This window comes from Sorex araneus, chromosome X (assembly GCF_027595985.1).
Source record: "Sorex araneus isolate mSorAra2 chromosome X, mSorAra2.pri, whole genome shotgun sequence".
In the NCBI taxonomy this organism is placed as follows: domain Eukaryota; kingdom Metazoa; phylum Chordata; class Mammalia; order Eulipotyphla; family Soricidae; genus Sorex; species Sorex araneus.
This window is the reverse complement of record NC_073313.1, coordinates 358,815,215-358,834,512: the sequence shown is the minus strand read 5'-3', so window position 1 is coordinate 358,834,512 and position 19,298 is coordinate 358,815,215. Positions and strand designations below refer to the sequence as shown.

Below are 19,298 nucleotides of genomic sequence, written 5' to 3'. Positions count from 1 at the left end.
GGTTCATCAGAGCTGGGGCCAGGCTGCCCCCCCACATTGTTGAGAGTATCGTGGAGGGGTGAGTGGGGACTCACAGGAGACGGTGCCACTGCCCTCCTGCTCTGCTCGGCCTGTCACGGTGGGAAGGGGGGTGGGTCCCGTCCTCAGCTTCTCATGGTCCAGCCCCGACCCTCAAGTGCCAAAATGGACACTTACCCCTGAGTGCCCCTGGAGGTAACCCCCAAACAGAACCTTGGGGGCCAAGAACTTCCCCGAGGAGGTCAGAACTCAGGGGCTGGAGAGATAGTACAGGGGCTAAGGTGCTTGCTCCTAGTGCAGCTGAGCCTAATTTGATTTCCAGCCCCCCATATGGTTCCACAGGTACCGCCAGGAGTCCCCTGAGCACAGAGCCAGAAGTAAGCCCTGAGCACCACCGGGTGTGGCCTTAAAAAAAAAAAAAAAAAATGAAAAGCAAACATACTTTCTAAAGTCAGCACTCGTGGGGCCTGGATGGACAGTACAGGGCGTAGGGTACTTGCCTTGCATGTAGCCAACCCAGGTTATATCCTTGGCACCCAAAATGGTTCCTTGAACCAGCCAGGAATGATCCTCGAGCACCTCTGGGTGTGGACCAAAAGCAAGAAGGAAGGAAGGAAGGAAGGAAGGAAGGAAGGAAGGAAGGAAGGAAGGAAGGAAGGAAGGAAGGAAGGAAGGAAGGAAGGAAGGAAGGAAGGAAGGAAGGAAGGAAGGAGTCAGAATATTCTCCTTTACGGCCTGGGCATTACAGGCCCAAACTTTACCCCACTCTCCAAGTCTCTGTTCCTCTCTGTTCTTGCAGAAAAATATTGCAGGGCCAGAGAATATAACTTAGCACTAGATCCCTTGCCTGGTGTACATGAGGTTTGATTTCTGGCCCTCGTAGTTCCCTCTCCTCCTGCCCCAACACCAAGCCAGGTACCAGGTGTGACCTCAAAACAAAACAAATTAATAATAATAAATCCAGGAGAAGACAGCTCAGCAAAAAAATTGTTACAGAATTATGGGAGAAAAAAAAAAAAACACCCGTATTTTAATAGAGGGCGCAGGCCTCGCCAGAGAGCAGTCGAGGAAAGGAAAATCTGTTAAACACCCAGAGAAAGGGGTGTGGGCAACTCCATAATGGAGTTCACCCCACTTGCTTTTGCAAACTTTTTTTCTCTTTTTTTGGTGCTGGGGAGGAACCCAGAGCCGCGTGTATCTGGAACACAGCACTGGCCCACACCCCTGGCCGGCAGAGCTGGTTTTATAGGCCTTGTCCCAGCTGTTCCAGCTTAGGCTTTCATGCAGGTGAGAGCCCAGACCCACCTCACCTGTGAGAGGCCCTGGGCTCAATCCCCAACACCACTGGGGTGGGGAAGCCCCCTGCTAGGGCGTTAGCAGGGGAAAAGGATTTGGGGTTCAGATGACTTCCAGTATTTTTTTTCTATTTTTTGGCAGGGGGCACGTCTGGTGGACTTCAAGGCTACTTCAGGGTCTGTCCTTGGGGACTCTCTGGATGGTACCCAGGGGACCATGCAAAAGGCTCTCTCTCTCTCTCTCTCTCTCTCTCTCTCTCTCTCTCTCTCTCTCTCTCTCCTCTCTTTCTCTCTCTCCAACCTCCCCCCCCCACCGGCCATCCCCTTTCTGGACCCAGTGCCTATCTTATCAGATGTTTATCAAATATTTGTTCCTGCTACGTGGTCACTTGCTGGGTCTGTGGGTTCTGGCCTTGGGCTCTGACCTGGCACCCACAGTCTGCTGCTGGGTGCTAGGGACTCACACCTCCTTTTCAGATGACATCTTGGCTTTATAACTTTTAAGCCCGGTTCTTACACATGCTAGCCATATACACTTGTTAGTCCCCACCCTGGCCCTTCAGTGCCGAAGAGTGCCCTACCTACAGGCCTGCTACAGGAGGGCAGATGAACCACAGAAATATGTGTTAACTGTCAAATATTTTTTAATGGGTGAAGTGCTTTATCAACCATATAGATTATAAAATATTCATGTGCCAAACCAAATATACATATTTTTCTTTTGTTTGGGGGCCACACCTTATGATGCTCCGACTTGCTCCAGGCTCTGAGCTCAAGGGTCACTCCTGGTGGGCTCAGGGAATCACAGTGGGTGCCAGGGATCCAACTTGGGTCGGCCGTGTGCACCCTGCCTGCCGTACTATCGAGCCAGCCCCTTGACAGACCTTCTTACCATTTTTTTTTTCTTCTAGGCCATTGTCTAGGACTATTGGTTGTGTGGATTGGGGAGAAGAAACCGAATCCATTTGATCTAGAATTTCAGGCATTCTGAAAACCAAAAGACTAATTTCCACCGACTCAACTCCAAAATGCAAAGCCTTGGCCTTAATCGCGCCTTTGAACCCCAGACACACACGCCAAGTGAACAAGTTGATATTTCCTATCAGACACCTCAGGGGTCGGCCTTACTGGCTTCAAATGTAGCACATGGTGATCACCGGTTCACAGCGGCTGCCCTTCCAGGTCCTCCTCCCCCATGCCCAGCACGACATTAAGTGAGCAGGCGTTAATGATAGCATCCTGCTACTCTCTGGTGGACATCACGTAACTGCTCACCCCGCCTGGGCCTTCGCCATGTCTCTTAGTCCTCATGCCTTGTGTGCTTAATGCCCAGACAGGTCCAGTGACGATGGAGCGGGGAGAGAAAACCCCAGGATTCACTACTAGCCAGCCTGGACCAGACCATCTCAAGATACAACACCCTTCTTCCTGACCCACAATTCCATGTGTCAGATTTCTTCTCACTTATTTTCCCCCACCAGCCTGATATGAACTCCTAGCCATACCCAGACATCTGAGAATAAGGTGTATTTTTTGAGACAAAAAGTCCACCATCTGAATAAAACCTTTTTCGCATCAACCCTTGTCTTTTGAGTAATTGGCCTCTGAGTAACCAACTCTAATTTGGGTTCAGTAGCTACTATCCTTCCAGGAACAGACCCCATGTACCTTGGGTGAGACATGACACCCCCTCTCTCATATCTCCTTCTTTTTTTTTTTTTTTTTTTTTGCTTTTTGGGTCACACCTGGCCATGCACAGGGGTTACTCCTGGCTCTGCACTCAGGAACCACTCCTGGCAGTGCTCAGGGGACCATATGGGATGCTGGGAATCGAACCCCGGTTGGCCGCATGCAAGGCAAATGCCCTACCTGCTGTGCTATTGTTCCAGCCCCTCTCATATCTTCTTATCTAACAGATCACCCAGTGATGCATTTTATTTCCTATATCATTATTCTTCCCTTTGTCTCCATTTCAATACTATCTCCCCTAGCCAAGCTATTATCATGATTCAATTGGGCTCCTACACTACACTACATTCTTTGATTTGTTTGCTTCTCCTCTCTCTCTCTCTCTCTCTCTCTCTCTCTCTCTCTCTCTCTCTCTCTCTCTCTCTTCTCTCTCTCTCTCTCTCTCTTTCTTCCTTTTGGGTCACACCAGTGATACCCAGGCATTACTCTTGGCTCTGAACTCAGGAATTACTCCTAGTGGTGCTTGGGGGACCATATGGGATGCTGGAGATTGAACCCGGGTCAGCCGCATGCAAGGCAAATGCCCTACCTGCTGTGCTATGCCTCCAGCCCTGCTTCTCCTCTTCCATTTTACTTATTTTTTTTAACTTTATAGAACTGAGATTTACAAAGTTACTGATGGGTTTTAGGCATTTAATATTTCAACATCAATCCCACCTTGACAGCTACGTTACAAAGTTGGGTAGGTGCAGCTTAGAGCTTGTGTCTTCAGTGTTGTTGAGTCTGTGCTTTGGATGCATACCCCTCCCCCACTCCCACATCATCAGTATAACTGAAGTCCCTACCCCTTTATGCAATGTGTAAAAACACAGAAAAGAAAAGAAAGAAAAGAGAGAGGGGGACACTGCACCAGCGAGGTTGATGGCGATGACAAGGCAAGTGAAGGAAGAAAAGGAGCCAGGCTGGTTGGTCTCAGTTGCAGTTTATTCCATTCCCATCTCCATTCTCCTCTGATTCTCCTCCTGCTTCTTCCTCCCCATGCTACTTCATTCTCCTTCTCCTCTGGATCTGGATGTGGATCTAGCTTCTCCAGATCTGGCACTGGGACCGGCCCCGAGACGGGCCCTGGGACTGACCCTCAGCCCACTCTCACAGCCTAGTTAAATCCCCAAGAATGAGGGGTTGGGGCTTACACATAGGTGTGGTCAAAATCAGTAGGGGTAAAGTTCTTTCCCTCAGGGGATGCTTCTTTTAGGACAGATTTTCTTTCAGCAGGACACCCGCCCAAGAGCGGAATCCCATGGGTGTGTTTCTCCTCTCCTTGTCCAACTAACATATAAGTATTCATATTATTAATCATTTTGTATGGACATAGCAAGAGATGCATTAAGCTTATAGAATTGCTCTCCTGGAGTCATCTCGATCTCAAACTACAGTGCTCAGACCAGATTAGTCTTTCCTATCCCTAGCAGGGTCCTAGTCTAGTCGTTGCTTTTGGATCATGACATGACATGTCCATGACCAAACTCTTAACATCTAGTTAAGCATTAGGCATTTTGGCCAGGCCCATCTCGATGCCAGGGTAGCACATAACTCACCACTTGCCCTGGGTCCATCCCGTTCCTCGTCGGGATCCTGCTTTGGGGGTACTAGGAAGTAAGGGCAGCTGAGGCTTAAGTCGAGAAAGCAGATGCCCAGGAGTGAATAATATTTAAAGCCAATTAAATCCCATGTTACCAAAGCATATTAACAATTGTTTTTCTTTGTCCATACAAAAAGGATATTGCTTTAAAGTAAACTATCCAAAAGACACAAGGAGAGGAGAAAGGCAATATTAACTTACAATATAAGTACACTGTCCTAGCAAGGTCTGACCTTACAAATTAACAGAGTTTGACTAGAGGAAGAGCAGATAAACTGGTAGAAGTGGTTACAGATAAAGAAATGGAAGTGACTCGGGAGCACTTTGATGGGTGTGACTGATATACCTAAGCTCCTAGTGGCAAGGGGAGCAGGACATACCAATGTAGTCTAGAATAGTTTAGAGATTATTACCAGATAAGCCCAAACTCTGTGGCAAGGGAGAAAGGACAAACCAATGATATCCTACAATGCAATATGCAATACTTTCTAAATAATGTCTTTCAGCTCTCTTTCCCTTTCTCTCCCACATGCTAGATTACAATTAAAATGATCTCCCCAAGGCTGAGAAACAGTACAGGAGGTAGGGTGCTTGCCTTGCATGCACCTGCAGAGACCAGGTGCTTGGCTCCAAACCCCACCCAGCACCCTAGAGAATCCGCTGAGCACTGGCAGGGGTCACTTCTGAGCACAGAGCAATGAATAGCCCAAACCTCTCCCCCACAAATGCCTATTTTCTCTACAGCACCTCAAACATGAAAATCTGCTTTAATCACAGCCCTGCTCAATGCAGTTCTGCAGTCTCCCTTGCTTCAGCCCGACTCTCCCTTCTCAACCCCCACCCGCTCTATCTTAGATTTCTCTCCCACAGTCCAAATATTCTTCAATGTCCTTCAAGGATTTGTTAGAGGACTAGAAAGATCATTCAAAGGATTGAGCACATGCTTTGCATATAGGAGGCACAGGGTTTGATTCCAGACAACACATGGTTCCCTGGGCATTGCAGAGAGCAACTCCCAGGCACAGAGCTGGAAGACATACTCCTTTTGTGGCCAAAAAAAAAAAAAATCACAAAAAAATCTCTAAGAGTGTATCTCTCAATAATAAATTTTTAGTTTTAATTTAATTCTTGTTTTGTTTTCTCATTCAGTCACGGGTTCCCACTTATGTCCACACTGTGGGCCCTAACTGTGGCTTTTGATCTCTTTCGAGATTTATGGGTCTCTGAAATAAGGCCAATAAATGAGCTTATATAGCTGAGCCGGAGGTGGTTTGTGGGCATGGCTCTCACACACCTAACTTTTGGCCATTTAATTTCTTGGTAAACTTGGCTCCAAGTTGTTGGGGTCTGGCCAAAGGCACAAGCAGCAATTTGAGGGTATCTGGAAGTCTGAGGGCACCATCAGGCTGCTGATGCACTCGCCCCACAGGTTCAGGTTGATGGCAGCACCATACCCACTCACAATTTTCTTTAGATGCTTTTGTTGAGGGAATAGGGGTTCCAAGCTAAGCCCAGGGGTTAATCCTTGAGAGTCCCAGCTGAGAGAGCCAAAGGTTTCAGGTCAGGGCCCGAAGTGCTGCTGTTGTGTGGGCCCTGTGGGGCTAAGGACCATCAAGACCAAATCCAGCAGTGCTTAAGGTGTCTCCAGGGCTATGCCCAGAGGTGCTCATTTGTTTTGTTTATTTTTAATTGAATTACCGTGAGATACACAGTTTCAAAATTGATCACGATTGGATGTCAGTCATAGAATGTTCCACCAGTGCATATTTCCCACCACCAATGTCCCGAGTTCCCCTTCTGCCACCTCCCCCACCAACACCACCCTAGCTTGCGACTGTGGCAGACACTCTCTCTCTCTTTCTCTCTCTCTCTCTCTCTCTCTCTCTCTCTCTCTCTCTCTCTCTCTCTCTGTATGTGTGTGTGTCTTGCTCGCTTTGCTCGCTCACTCAGAGATGCTTGCTGAACCCTGCAGTGCATGAACGGAAATGTTCTAGCTCTCTCACAGAAGTGGAATCAAACAGTCCAACTTCTTTTGTGACATAAATTCTGACTACCATGTCCTCAAGGGTCATCCTTATTGCACTGTCCAGTTTCTATCCCTCATTAACACTGGGCTGGAGCGATAGCACAGTGGGTAGGGCATCAGCCTTGTATGCAGCCGACCCGGGTTCGATTCCTCCGGCCCTCTTGGAGAGCCCGGCAAGCTACTGAGAGTATCACGTCGACACGGCAGAGCCTGGCAAGCTCCCTGTGGCGTATTCGATATGCTAAAAACAGTAACAAGTCTCACAATGGAGACGTTACTGGTGCCCGCACTAGCAAATCGATGAGCAACGGGATGACAGTGATGACAGTGACAGTGATACAGTGATTAACACTGAGGAGGCCATGGCATATATAAACCGGATTGCTTTCAGGTTGGGGCTGTGAATGATGCCTTGGATACAGGCATATAAATATCGCCCAGGGGCTGAGGAGATGCTTGCTTGCCTCTGATTTGATCCCTATCACCACCAGGCGTGCTCACCCTCCAACAAACAAAATCTTATTCAGGATCAGAGAGAGCTCCAAGGCCTGAGTGCATGCATCACAAACCCCCAGCAGCTCCCAGACATCCCAGGATGTGGCCCCCAACAAAACATATATTATGGGCTGGAGTGACAGCACAGGGGGTAGGGCATTTGCCTTGCACTCGGCCGACCCGGGTTCAATTCCCAGCATTCCATATGGTCCCCCTGAGCACTGCTAGGGGTAATTCCTGAGTGCAGAGCCAGGAGTAACCCCTGTGTATCGCTGAGTGTGACCCAAAAAGCAAAAAAAAGAAACAAAATAAACACACCATATATTATGTATACTAATTATGCACAATTATGTATGTAAAATTATGTATAATAGAATGTGTTGCATATATATGTGTATATTCCCTGATTTCCATTATTTTAAAATTCTTTATTTAGGTTTTTAGGTCACACTTGGTGATGCTTAGGGGTAACTCCCGGCTCTGCGCTCAGAAATCACTCCTGGCAATGCTCGGGGGAACCATATGGGATACCAGGGATCAAATCCAGGTCCGCTTTGTGCAAGGAAAGAGCCCTACCTGCTGTACCATCTTTCCATCCCCCCTGCTTTCATTATTCCCAAGGTGGAATTGGTGGATCATTTGACAATCTTAAATTTTAATTTTTGGGTGAACTGCCACACTATTTTTCCGATCAGTTGTCACAATTTGCATTCCTACCAGCCGCGAATTCCACATCTTTGCCAATGTCTTTCCTTTTCTGGTTTGTGAGCATTGCCCGCCTCAAGAGCGTCTGGGCTCCGCTGTTTGGGCTTGGCGGCGCTCTGCCTGCCCACCCACAGGCAAGAGGCCGGCCCACGAGATGGGCAGTTGGCAGACGGCCAGCACTCAGGGCAAGAAAGCCAGGCCTGGCCGGGAAATGCAGCTGCGAGAGTTCGGGTCGGGTCCCTAGAGAGGGGGGACCTTTGCCCTCTCTCCCTGAGCACTCGCAGTTAAAAGGAGAAAAAAGTGACTTTTGAAAGGTCGGGGCGGGGAGGGGGGGAAGGGAAGCCGATTTGTGGTCACTCACTTTGCATCTGAAAGGAAAGGAAGAGGGCGGAGGAGAGTGGCGGCGGCCCCACCCTGGCCGCCCAGAGTCCAGCAGCCCGGCCCGCGGCGCAGACGCCGGCAAACTCCGCTCTGGACCCAGGGCGCGGGGCGCGCACGGCCCCAGCGAGCAGGTAACTCGCCAGGGACCTTGGGGGAGTCCTGGGGCGCGGAGATCCCAAGCTCGTGGGCTCCTCCTTACTTTCCCGCTCCGTTGCTTTCAACCCTCCAGGTCACCTTCCTCTCTCGGTGTCCCCTGGTAGGGTCCGCGGGGGCCGGGGGGCTTACCCGGGCGCGTAGGGTGGGGGAGGGGCGAGCGGCGAGGCGGGGGCCTGCCGGCAGGGGGCGCTGCCCGCCATCCCAGGTGCTGCGCGCCTCCAGCTTCGCGCTGCCCCCGGGCTCCCCTGTACCCCCTAGGGAATATGTTGGCGGTGCACTTTGACAAGCCGGGAGGACCGGAGAACCTGTACGTGAAGGAGGTGGCCCGGCCCAGCCCTGGAGAGGGTGAAGTCCTCCTGCGGGTGGCGGCCAGCGCCTTGAACCGGGCGGACTTAATGCAGGTACCCCGGGGCGTGAGACTCCGCTGCAGCCCGTGCGCGCGCGTCTGAGCTGGACTCGTGCAGCTGGTTGACTTGGTTTGGTTTTGTTCGCACAAGGGGATCCGAAGCCAGGCCCCGCACCTACGGCTAAAGCCTCTGTGGACACTGCACATAGGGTATTTGCGAACCAGAATCCACCCAGGGTTCGCCCGTAGGCCACTGTGGATCCACTGTGTTCCAGATCACGAACAACTAGTGTCTCCGTGCGTGCAGCAGGGGAGGGAAATCAGCAAAGACCCCTGTACCCGTTAGGCTGCCACCAATTCTGTATCCTACAGCCTCCGAGTTGCATAAAACCTCCCTTTTTCTCTTTTCCCAACTTGAAAAAAAATTAGACTTTAGGGCCCGAGTGATGGTACAATGATTAGGATGTTTACCTAGCACAGGGTTGACAAAGAACTCAGGTTCAATCCCCGGCAGGTCCCCTGAGCTCGCAGGAGTGATAACTAAGCACAGAGCCCGGGGTAAGCCCCAAGCAAAGCCAGGTGTGGCCCCCAAACCTAACTAGACTTTTTCCGGAATTTTTTCCACCCACCCCCACCCCCACCCTCTGGTTTCTAGACAGCTCCAGGCTGTCCCCAGCTGCTTCTCTTGGCTGGATCCGCAGTTGCAGGGTTTGTTTCCAGGGGTGCTGGGAAAAGCACACAGCATTGGGGACTCCTGATGATAACCTAGCCTGAATTTTCTGTTTGGCAAAATAAAAATAGGGGTGGGAGAAGGAGGCTGTTGCAAGGGACCCAGGATGTATAGTGTGCATGCACACATACACTCTCTCTCTCTCTCTCTCTCTCTCTCTCTCTCTCTCTCTCTCTCTCTCTCTCTCTCTCTCTCTCTCTCTCTCTCTCTCTCTCTCACACACACACACACACACACACACACACACACATGCTCACCTCTGTGCTCTCTCTGTCCGCAGAGACAAGGCCAGTACCCGCCACCTCCGGGAGCCAGCAGCATTTTGGGACTCGAAGCCTCCGGACATGTGGCGGAGCTGGGGCCTGGCTGCCAGGGCCCCTGGAAGATCGGGGACGCAGCCATGGCTCTGCTGCCCGGCGGGGGCCAGGCTCAGTATGTCACCGTGCCCGAGGGGCTCCTCATGCCTGTCCCGAAGGGCCTGAGCCTGCCCCAGGCAGCGGCCATCCCCGAGGCCTGGCTCACGGCCTTCCAGCTGCTGCACTTGGCGGGTGAGTAATTCCCCAGCCTCACACTGTCCCTGCCGAAGCTCATCTCCTTCGTGACTAAGCCACCGCCCAGCCCAGCAGGTCTCTGGGGGCAACTGTGACCTCAGCCACACCCAGCTGTAGCTTGTCACCCAGTGGCCCATGGCTTAGGAAGAGCCACTTGGCCTGGTGTGAGCCGTGGTTGGCTGTCAGGCAGAAGACGTGTTTCGAAGATGCTGAGTCTGTCCCCTGTGGGCCAGGCAGCGGCCCCAGCTTCTCAAAGCTGCTCCGAGCAGTCCAGATGGACCATTCACGGGGCTGGAGCAATAGCACAGCGGGGAGGGCGTTTGCCTTGCACGCGGCCAACCCGGGTTTGATTCCCAGCATCCCATATGGTCCCTTGAGCTCGGCCAGGGATAATTCCTGAGTGCAGAGCCAGGAGTGACCTCTGAGCATTGCTGGGTGTGACCCAAAAAAGAAAAAAAAATAGTTTTACTTAAGCTCTAGGAACTTGAGACAATGCAGACCTATTGTCCACAGAAAGACATTTGGGGGCATGAAGAGATAGCACAGTGGACCGGGCACTCGCCTTCCATGCGGCCAACCTGGTTTGGTCCCCAGCACCACATAGGGTCTGCCAAGCACCATTAGCAGTGACCCCTGAGCACCATGGGATGTGGCCTCCCCAGATAAACAAGCCATTTTGTTTCAAGGTGACAAGGAGTCACCTTGTCACTCATTTTTCTAAAGAAATGGGGGCAAGAGTGGTAGCACAGAGGTTAGAGCACTTGCCTCCAGCACAGCTGACAAGGATATGGTCCTCGGCACCCGTATGGTCTCCTGAACCCTGCTAGGGGTCATCCCTGGGCACTGCTGGATGTGGTCAAAAAAATAGAAAGAAGAAGGAGGGGAAGGAGGCATGTTTTTGGAAAGAACGGGTAGCAGGCTGGTTGGTGCCAGAATGAGCAGCACGTTCCCTCCCGGCGGTTCCCCGAGGTACATTCCATCTGATCAGCAAACCCCAAAGCCAAAGGCTCTGGTTCGACCTTATCTTGGGCTTTGGGCGGAAGTGGACAAGTTCAACAAGGACAACTGTCCCGCTTGCTGGCTCTACATTTTATTTATTTATTTTTTTGCTTTTTGGGTCACACCTGGCGATGCACAGGGGTCACTCCTGGCTCTGCACTCAGGAATTACCCCGGTGGTGCTCAGAGGACCATACGGATGCTGGGAATCAAACCCGGATCTGCCGCGTGCAAGGCAAACGCCCTCCCTGCTGTGCTATCGCTCCAGCCCAGGCCCTACATTTTAAATTTAACTCTCAATTTCTTATGGGCCTGTTTCAGTAGCTCAGTGTCACTAGGGAGTCGAAATAGGCACAAGAACTAGACGACCGTCGTGTTCCAAAGAGGCCCAGCTCCCTTTACGGCTGACAGTGATGGGGACCGCTGGAGAGATGGCAGGTGGCTTAAGAAGTCATCGCCAGGCATGTAGCTCAGAGGGAGAGCACATGCTTTGCAAGGACAAGGTCTGGGGTTCTATCTCTGCACACACTCCCCCTCCCTCCCTGCCCCCCGAGAAGGACCCAAGGGAAACCGGTTGCTCTGCTCACAGTGAAGAGTGTTCACTATTGGGAGCGGGAGGCAGCTGCTAGACGCAGTGGTCTGGAGTGGCGGGCTGGCCGAACTGGAGGCCCAAGCCCGTGGAGGAGAAAGTGCCAGAATGCAGAATGCGAGCTCCATGGTAAGAGTCAGGGTCTGGTGCTGTGCCTGGTGCCTGTGAAGTAGGTGGCCCCCACGCGTGGCTGATGTGACGCAGAGCGGAGAAAGACGATCACTTTCTCCCAATCCACCTCTGCCACGCACCCCAAGGCCAGTCGGGGAAGGCTGGGACTGCGACGAGCCCCTGCAGAGCACAGGCCAGAGCCCCGCCAGCCCCTCAAGGTGGCCGTCAAGCCACACCTGACATCTGCTTGGTCTTCTCGGCATGGGAGTTGATCCCTACCACCCGATTTTTCCGGGGCTCCTTTGTGGGAATGAGGAATTGCTCTTTGCAGGAAGGGAGAGTCAGTCCTAGGCTTCCCCAGAGTCACTGGGTTCTTATCTTGCCTCGTAGAAAGGAATTTCAGGGGTAGGCTAGCAGTGGAGGGAAACAGATGGTATTTGGAGGATTTTAGGAAGGGGGAGCAGGGAGAGAATGTGAGAGAAGGTAGAGTAATGTTCTCAAGAGAGAATGTGGGATTTTAGAAGGTAGAGAGAGCCCCATCCCGGCATCAGCTATGAAAGCATGAAAGTCCACATCTCAGCAGGGGAGATGCGGGCGACACATGTGCTCGGTCACATGGGCACAAGCAGCGCATGGGTTTGGGCAGTATATGTGTGCCCTTCCTTTGTTCAAGGTGGCTTTTGGAGGGTTTCTCCAACCTGCCCCCACGTAGGGCTCTCTAGCTGGGGGAGACTTGTTGCGAGGGTGGTTGCCAAGTGGGTTGAGTTGGGAGTGGTCGATAATCCTCTTTGAAAATTCCTTTTTTTTTTTTTCTTAAAAGAAATTTATTTTAGAGCATTAAGCCATTCATGACTGGATTTCAGTCAGAAGAAAGAAAACACCTTTTGTTAGCATTTGTTCCTGCTGGATCTTCTTTTGAAGGATGGGCCCCATCTTCTGGTCTGGAGTAGCTGAGGGATAATCAGATTTTTTTTTTTTTTTTTTTTTTTTTAGGGTCAAAACCCAGCGATGCTCAGGAATTACTCCTGGCGGTGCTTGGGGGACCATATGGGATGCCGGGGATTGAACCCGGGTCGGCCGCGTTCAAGGCAAACGCCCTACCCACTGTGCTATCGCTCCGGCCCCGGATAATCAGATTAAAGGAAGGAATTGAGGGTTCTTGAGGAATTTCCTTCGGGTCCTTTCCATAGGGAGGTCCAGTCTCCTCAGGGTCTGTGCTGGAGAAAGGTCTCGTCAGGTCCTTCTCTCTGTATCCACAAGGTGGGGCAGCCTTCCTTCTCAGAAATTTCAGGGTAAACCCAGGTGGCTTTACTTCCCAGAAATTTCATTGCCAGGGGGCCTCTCCCTGTCCATCTGCCTGCCCACGTGATCTGGACAGGTGAGACGAGCTGGAGGCTCTTACACAGAGTGAAGAGGGCCAGTGGGATGGGATGATTCCCGCTGACCCGGGTCTAGGGCAGAGATGTGCGTTTGGGCATTTCACAAGTGAACCAGAGGTTGTCGGTCTGGCTGCTAATAAATCTGTCAGTGGTTGTCTCTCACTCTCACCAGAGGCAAGATCAAAAACAGTCAGGAGCCAGAGTGATAGTACCTCGGGGAGGGAGCTTTCCGTGCATGCAGCCAGCCAGGGTTTGATCCCCAGCACCCTAAATGGTCCTCCAGAACCCTGCCAGGAGTGATCCCTGAGCACAGAGCCTGGAGTAAATCCTGAGCACCGCTGGGTGTGGCCCCAAACTACCCCCCCCCCATCAAAAAAGAAAAAAAAAATGCTGGCAATATGTTCTTATAAGAAAGCACAGAGGCCTGGAGAGATAGTAGAGAAGTTAAAGTGCTTCCTTTGTATGGCGCCAACCCTGGTTCAATCCTCGGCACTGTATCTTGTTCCCCTGCGTACCGCTAAGAGTGTTCCCTTTGTGCAGAGCCTGGAGAAGCCCTGAGCACTGCTGGCCGTGACCCAAAAACTCACTCCCCTCCCCCCACGGAAAACACCCCCCAAAACAAAGAGGGCATAGGTCACCAAATGGGTCTCGCACATGCGTTTTGCATGGGTGAGCTGTGAATCTGATCCCCACCCTGCACAGTCCCCTGAGCGCAGCTGGGAGTTGGGGCAAGTACGGCTCAGTGAGGCCCCAACAGCCCCCTATAAGGAAAGGATCTGAGATCAAAGAGATTCTCTGTGAGGGCGGGAAGGCCTGCTTTGCATGCAGGAGCCCTGGGTTCATACGATCCCCTGAGCGCTGCAGAGAGAGACATTCAAGCACTGAGCCCCGACAATGCCAGGCGTGGCTCCGAACCCCCACTCCCCACCAACAGATCTATAAACAGGGTGTAACTCAGATACTTTGCATGTGTGAGTTCTTGGTTTGATTCCTGCGCTGAAACAGAGAGGTGGAAGGGAGCGGGAGGGGGGTCTGGCATTTGGTGGTCCCGGGGCCTGGTGTGTTCCACAGAGGAGGGACCATGTGCTTTCTGTCATAGGAAATGTTCAGGCAGGAGAGTCCGTGCTAATCCATGCAGGATCAAGTGGTGTGGGCACAGCTGCCATCCAGCTCACGCGAATGGCAGGTGCTATTCCTCTGGTCACAGCTGGCTCCCCAGAGAAGCTTCAGATGGCCCAAAAGCTCGGGGCAGCTGCTGGGTTCAATTACAAAGAAGAGGATTTTTCTGAAGCCGCACTGAAATTCACCAAAGGTAAACAACAGCGTCTGTAGCTCCGCAGGAATTCCAGAGATGATTAAATAAAAACCCCTCCCCACCTTCAGGTTGCCAGCTCTCTGCACGGCTGTCTCGCAGCTGCGAAATGCGCACTAGCTGGAATTCGAACCCTCTAGTGCGGACCCCTGAAAACAGGCACCCAGTTGTCTATTTTTTTTTTAGTTAATATCTATAAGTATTTTGTTATTCAGCAGATTCTTTACATCATTTCAGATTGCTCACTGCTACCAGTGGGTTTTATATATTGATCTGTGTGAGGGCACCTTGCTGAACTTAACTAGCAATTCTTGAAGGTGTTTTCTGGATCCTTGGGATTTCTTTTCCTTTCTGGCAGTTTTTAGGTTGAAGATGGTTTCTATGTGTACTAAGTATAAGTGAGATGATTCCTGCATGTTCTAAAAATTAGCCTGCACTGTAACCCCAGGGAATCTTCCTACCCTAGCCCAGGTACCAGTTTCTACTTACATGAATGTCAGGGGAGATTCTCCATCCTGGTATTGCCGCATTTCCCTCTTGCTAGCTAGGGATGATAAAAGATTAAGGGTTGGCAGGATAGTCCAGGGGATGCGGTGCTTGCTTACCTTGCATGTGGCCAGTTCGGTCCCCAGCAATGCACATGGTCCCAGGCACTGCCAGGCCTGAGCAATAGCCACGTTTAGCCCCAAACCCAAAAATAAACCATAAATAAAAGATGAACTATATGAACTATCTGAGACATCAGCTACCTTATCTCCATATATATTTCTGTTATTTTTGAATTCTACCTGTATTTTTGTATACCTGGACAGACACCATAAATAGAGCTTAGAAAAAGCGTATTTTGCCTCAAGCTTTGTGACTCATTAGCATTCCACGTTTGTTTCCTGTGACAGGTGCTGGAGTCAACCTCATTCTAGACTGCATAGGCGGATCCTACTGGGAGAAAAATGTCAACTGCCTGGCCCTTGACGGTCGCTGGGTTCTCTATGGATTGATGGGAGGAGCGGAAATCAGTGGGCCTCTGTTATCCAAGCTACTTTTCAAACGAGGAAGTCTGATCACCAGTCTGCTAAGAAATAGGGACAAAAAGGTGAGAGATGAGTCATTTATCTAGTACAAAGAGGAGAGGGTGATTCATTTACAGGGAACTGTCACACCTTAGCTTAGGGACCTATAAAGAAAGCGGCCTCCCTCTGGGTAAATAGGTGACCCAATTTCTTGGAATGAACTGGTGGCTAGAAGCCTCAATCTTTTGGGGAGAAGGCAGCTGATAGATGCGTAACATGCATGAGCTCTCCAACAGAATGAACAAAGCATTGGCCACACTAGATTTTCTACTGCTGCTAAGACTCTGCTTGCAAAGGCTGCCCTCTGCTTCTCAGCATCCTAGGAAAGCCTCCGAGGTGAGTAGGCTAGCCAGCCTCTGCCTTCTGCAGATGATGCACTCCCGAGATCTGTGCCTGGCGTTCCAGCAGGGGAGGCCTTGGGAATGCTCCCCAGCACAGATTCCGTCCTGCCTCAGGTCAGCTTCCTGTTTGGGCCCTGGAAGCACCCCTATTTCTTAAGCAGAGCATAGAAATCCATTTTGGTTTTGTTTGGTCAAGCAAAACAGCTTCCTACCCCCCATTTTATCGAATCACTGTGAGATACACAGAGATCAGTCATACAGTGTTCCAACACCCGCCCCTTCATCAGTGCCCATTTCCCACCCGCCCGCTCCCCAGCCTGCCTCATCTCTATGGCAGACACTCCCCCTCTTTCCTTGTAGGCACCGTGGTTTGCAGTACAGGCACGGAAAGGTTGTCATGCATATCCCGTTACTTCCTTTCAACACGCAGTTCCTGTCCAGAGTGATCATTTCCGACTCTCATTGTCATAGTGCTCCCTCCTGTGTCCTAACTGCACGTCTCACTGCCCCCGGGGCCCCCCTCACCCTGCGGCTTGCGGCAAGCTTCCAACCGTGGACCTGTTGTGGCCTTCATTTCTGTTGTCTTTGGGTATTAGTTTCATGCTTTGCTTTTCATATCCCACAAATGAGTGCAGTCACGTCTGTCCCTCTCCCCTGACGCATTGCGGCATGATGCTCTCCATGTCCGCCCATGTATAAGCAAGTTTCATATAAGACTTCACTTTTAGGAATCCATTTTGAACTGAGCCTCTGAACGTCACCTGTACTTCTTGCCTAAAACTTTTTTCTTTTTTTTTTTTTAAGTGATTTTGGGTCACACTGGCAGTGGTCAGATGCTACTTCTGGCTTAGTGCTCAGAGGCTCTTGGATTGCCAGGGATCGGACCCCGCCAGACCCCTGCATGACATGCATGTGCTCCAGCTCACTGAGCTGGCGCTATAGCCCCAGAGTCTTTATTTTTGATTGGAGTGGGGTGTTAAGGAGCGGCGGGCTATGCCTAATGGTGCTTGGTGGGGCTTCCAAGCTCTAGGGACTAAATGGAGGCAGAGAGAGGAACCCAACTTCCCACATGTAAAGCACTCGCTCAGCCAATTGAGGCATCTCTCTGACCCCAACACCACCTCTTTAAAACCATTTTTCAGGGGCTGGAGCGATAGCACAGCGGGTAGGGCGTTTGCCTTGCACGCGGCCGACCCGGGTTCTAATCCCAGCATCCCATATGGTCCCCTGAGCACCGCCAGGGGTAATTCCTGAGTGAAGAGCCAGGAGTAACCCCGGTGCATCGCCGGGTGTGACCCAAAAACAAAAAAACAAAAAACAAAAACAAAACAAAAAAATAAATAAATAAAACCATTTTTCAGGGGCTAGAGAGAATAGCCAGTCAACGGACCGGAATGCTTGCTTTTCAGGCCAGAGGACCAAGTTTTGATCTCCCGCACCACATGGTCCCACAAGAGTAGCACCTCTGGCTGCCACAGGGTGCGACTCCCAAATTTTCGGAAGCAGTCTTCCCGCTGGCAGTGCTTACTAGGTCTGGGGCAAAGGTCAACACCAGGAGGCAGGCGCACACACACATGCGGGGTGTGAGAGGGGTGGTGCCCCATGCATGTAGAACAGGTTAGGAGTGGCGAGATAAAGGCTTGGTCCAGGCTCATGGTCTCTTTTCCCTTATCTTAGTACAAACAAATGCTGGTGAAGGCTTTCACGGAACAAATCCTACCTCACTTCTCCACCGAGGGATCCCAAGGTCTCCAGCCAATCCTGGATAGAGTCTACCCAATGACGGAAATCCAGGAGGCCCACGCCTACATGGAGACCAACAAGAACATGGGCAAGATTGTCCTCGAACTGCCCCAGTAAAGGGGTGCCTGCCACAGGGCAGGTCCGCCTCGGGTGTTTCAGAGCAAACTTGAAAGAGACTTTTCATAGCAGCCAGGCAGAAAACTGGCCAGCCTGGCCACACTGGCCAGCTCCTGGCCCCACAATGCAACCTGTAAGGAATTGGGCCCAGGGCTGTGCCTTGCTTATGGAGGACTGAGGCTTGATCCTTGCACTGCAAGAAATAAAAAAAACTAAGAGCAAGTATATTTGGAGGGTGACTTGTTCCCTAGCAGGGGGTCTAGGGCGTGAACTGGTTTGGTGGGGCAGAAGACGAGCCCCCCCAGCAGCATGAGGTGGCGACGAGCCAAATCTAACATCCGCTTGGTCTTCTTGGACCCCCCGCCTGATTTCTGTGGGACCCACAGACTCAGGTTGGGACAAGGAATTGCTCTTTGCAGGAAAAGTCAATCCTAGACTTTACTCAGAGTTACTGGGTTCTTGCTTTGCCTTGCCTTGCAGAAAAGAATTTCAGGAGTAGATGAGCAGGGAAGTAAAACAGATTTGGAGGATTTTAGGAAGGGGAAGGAGAGAGAAAGAGAATAATGCATTCAAGAAAGAACCTGGGCTTCACCAAAGGCAGAAAGAGACCCTGCACACATCCCAGCATTAGCTATGAAAGTATATATCTCAACAGGGGAGATGCAGGCGACACATGCGCTCAGGCACTACATGTGCTCGGCCACATGGGCACAAGCAGCACATGGGCTTGGGCAATACATGCGTGCCCTTCCTTTGTTAAATGTGGCTTTTATGGGGTTTCTCCAAGCCACCCCACATGAGGCTTTCTAGCTAGGTAAGACTCCATTGCTAGGGGCCAGACCCACAGTACAGCGGGTAGGGCATTTGCCTTGCACACAGCCAAGTTCGATCCCCAGCATCCCATATGGCCCCTCAAGCACTGCCAGGAGTAATTCCTGAGTACAGGACCAGGAGAAACCCCTGAACTTCACCTGGTGTTACCCAAAAGCAAAAAAAAACAAAAAAAGATTGTATTACTAGGGTGGTTGCTGACGTGATAGAGTTGGGAGTGATCAATGATCCTCTTTGAAAAACTCCTTTTCTTGACCTTTCTTCCTGCTGTATCTTCTCTTGGAAGGTGGGTTCAGTCTTCTGGTCTGGACTGTAGCACTGTCATCCCGTCGTTCATCGATTTGCTCCAGTGGGCACCAGAAATGTCTCCATTGTGAGACTTGTTACTGTTTTTGGCATATCCAATACACCACGGGTAGTTTGCCAGGCTCTGCGTGCGGGCGGGATACTCTCAGTAGCTTGCCGAGCAATCTGAGAGGGACAGAGAAATTGAACCAGGGTCCGCTGAGTGCAAGGCAAAAGCCCTACCTGTGGTGCTGTCGCTGGTCTAGACTAGCTAGGGTTAATCAGATTAAAGGAAGGAACTGAGGGGTCCTTGAGGAATTTCCTTCAGGCCTTCTGTAGAGAGGGGCCCAGTCTCCTCAGGGGCTGTGATGGAGAAGGTCTTATGAAGTTTGGCTTTCTGTATTCACAAGGTGGGTCAGACAGGACTGGTGGCTTTATTGCTTTACAGAAATTTCATTACCATGATGTGGAGGTGTGTGGGGGACTTC

The 19,298-nt window shown here is 51.2% G+C and overlaps 1 protein-coding gene across 1 annotated transcript; it reads left to right on the top strand.

Moving 5' to 3' along the window:
- Nucleotides 1-8,216: 8,216 nt before the first annotated feature.
- TP53I3 (tumor protein p53 inducible protein 3) lies at nt 8,217-17,826 on the top strand. Its single transcript, XM_004609329.2, has 6 exons — nt 8,217-8,382; nt 8,666-8,808; nt 9,764-10,031; nt 14,211-14,423; nt 15,320-15,516; nt 17,512-17,826. The coding sequence occupies exons 2-6, from the start codon at nt 8,671-8,673 to the stop codon at nt 17,692-17,694; spliced, it is 999 nt and encodes a 332-aa protein (XP_004609386.2). The 5' UTR covers nt 8,217-8,382; nt 8,666-8,670; the 3' UTR covers nt 17,695-17,826.
- Nucleotides 17,827-19,298: the final 1,472 nt, after the last annotated feature.

Coding starts and splice junctions, on each gene's coding strand:
- TP53I3 (XM_004609329.2), top strand. CDS start 8,671: ATGTTGGCGGTGCACTTTGACAAGCCGGGAGGACCGGAGAACCTGTAC. Junction 8,809..9,763: donor ACCGGGCGGACTTAATGCAG/GTACCCCGGGGC, acceptor CTCTGTCCGCAG/AGACAAGGCCAGTACCCGCC. Junction 15,517..17,511: donor TAAGAAATAGGGACAAAAAG/GTGAGAGATGAG, acceptor CCCTTATCTTAG/TACAAACAAATGCTGGTGAA.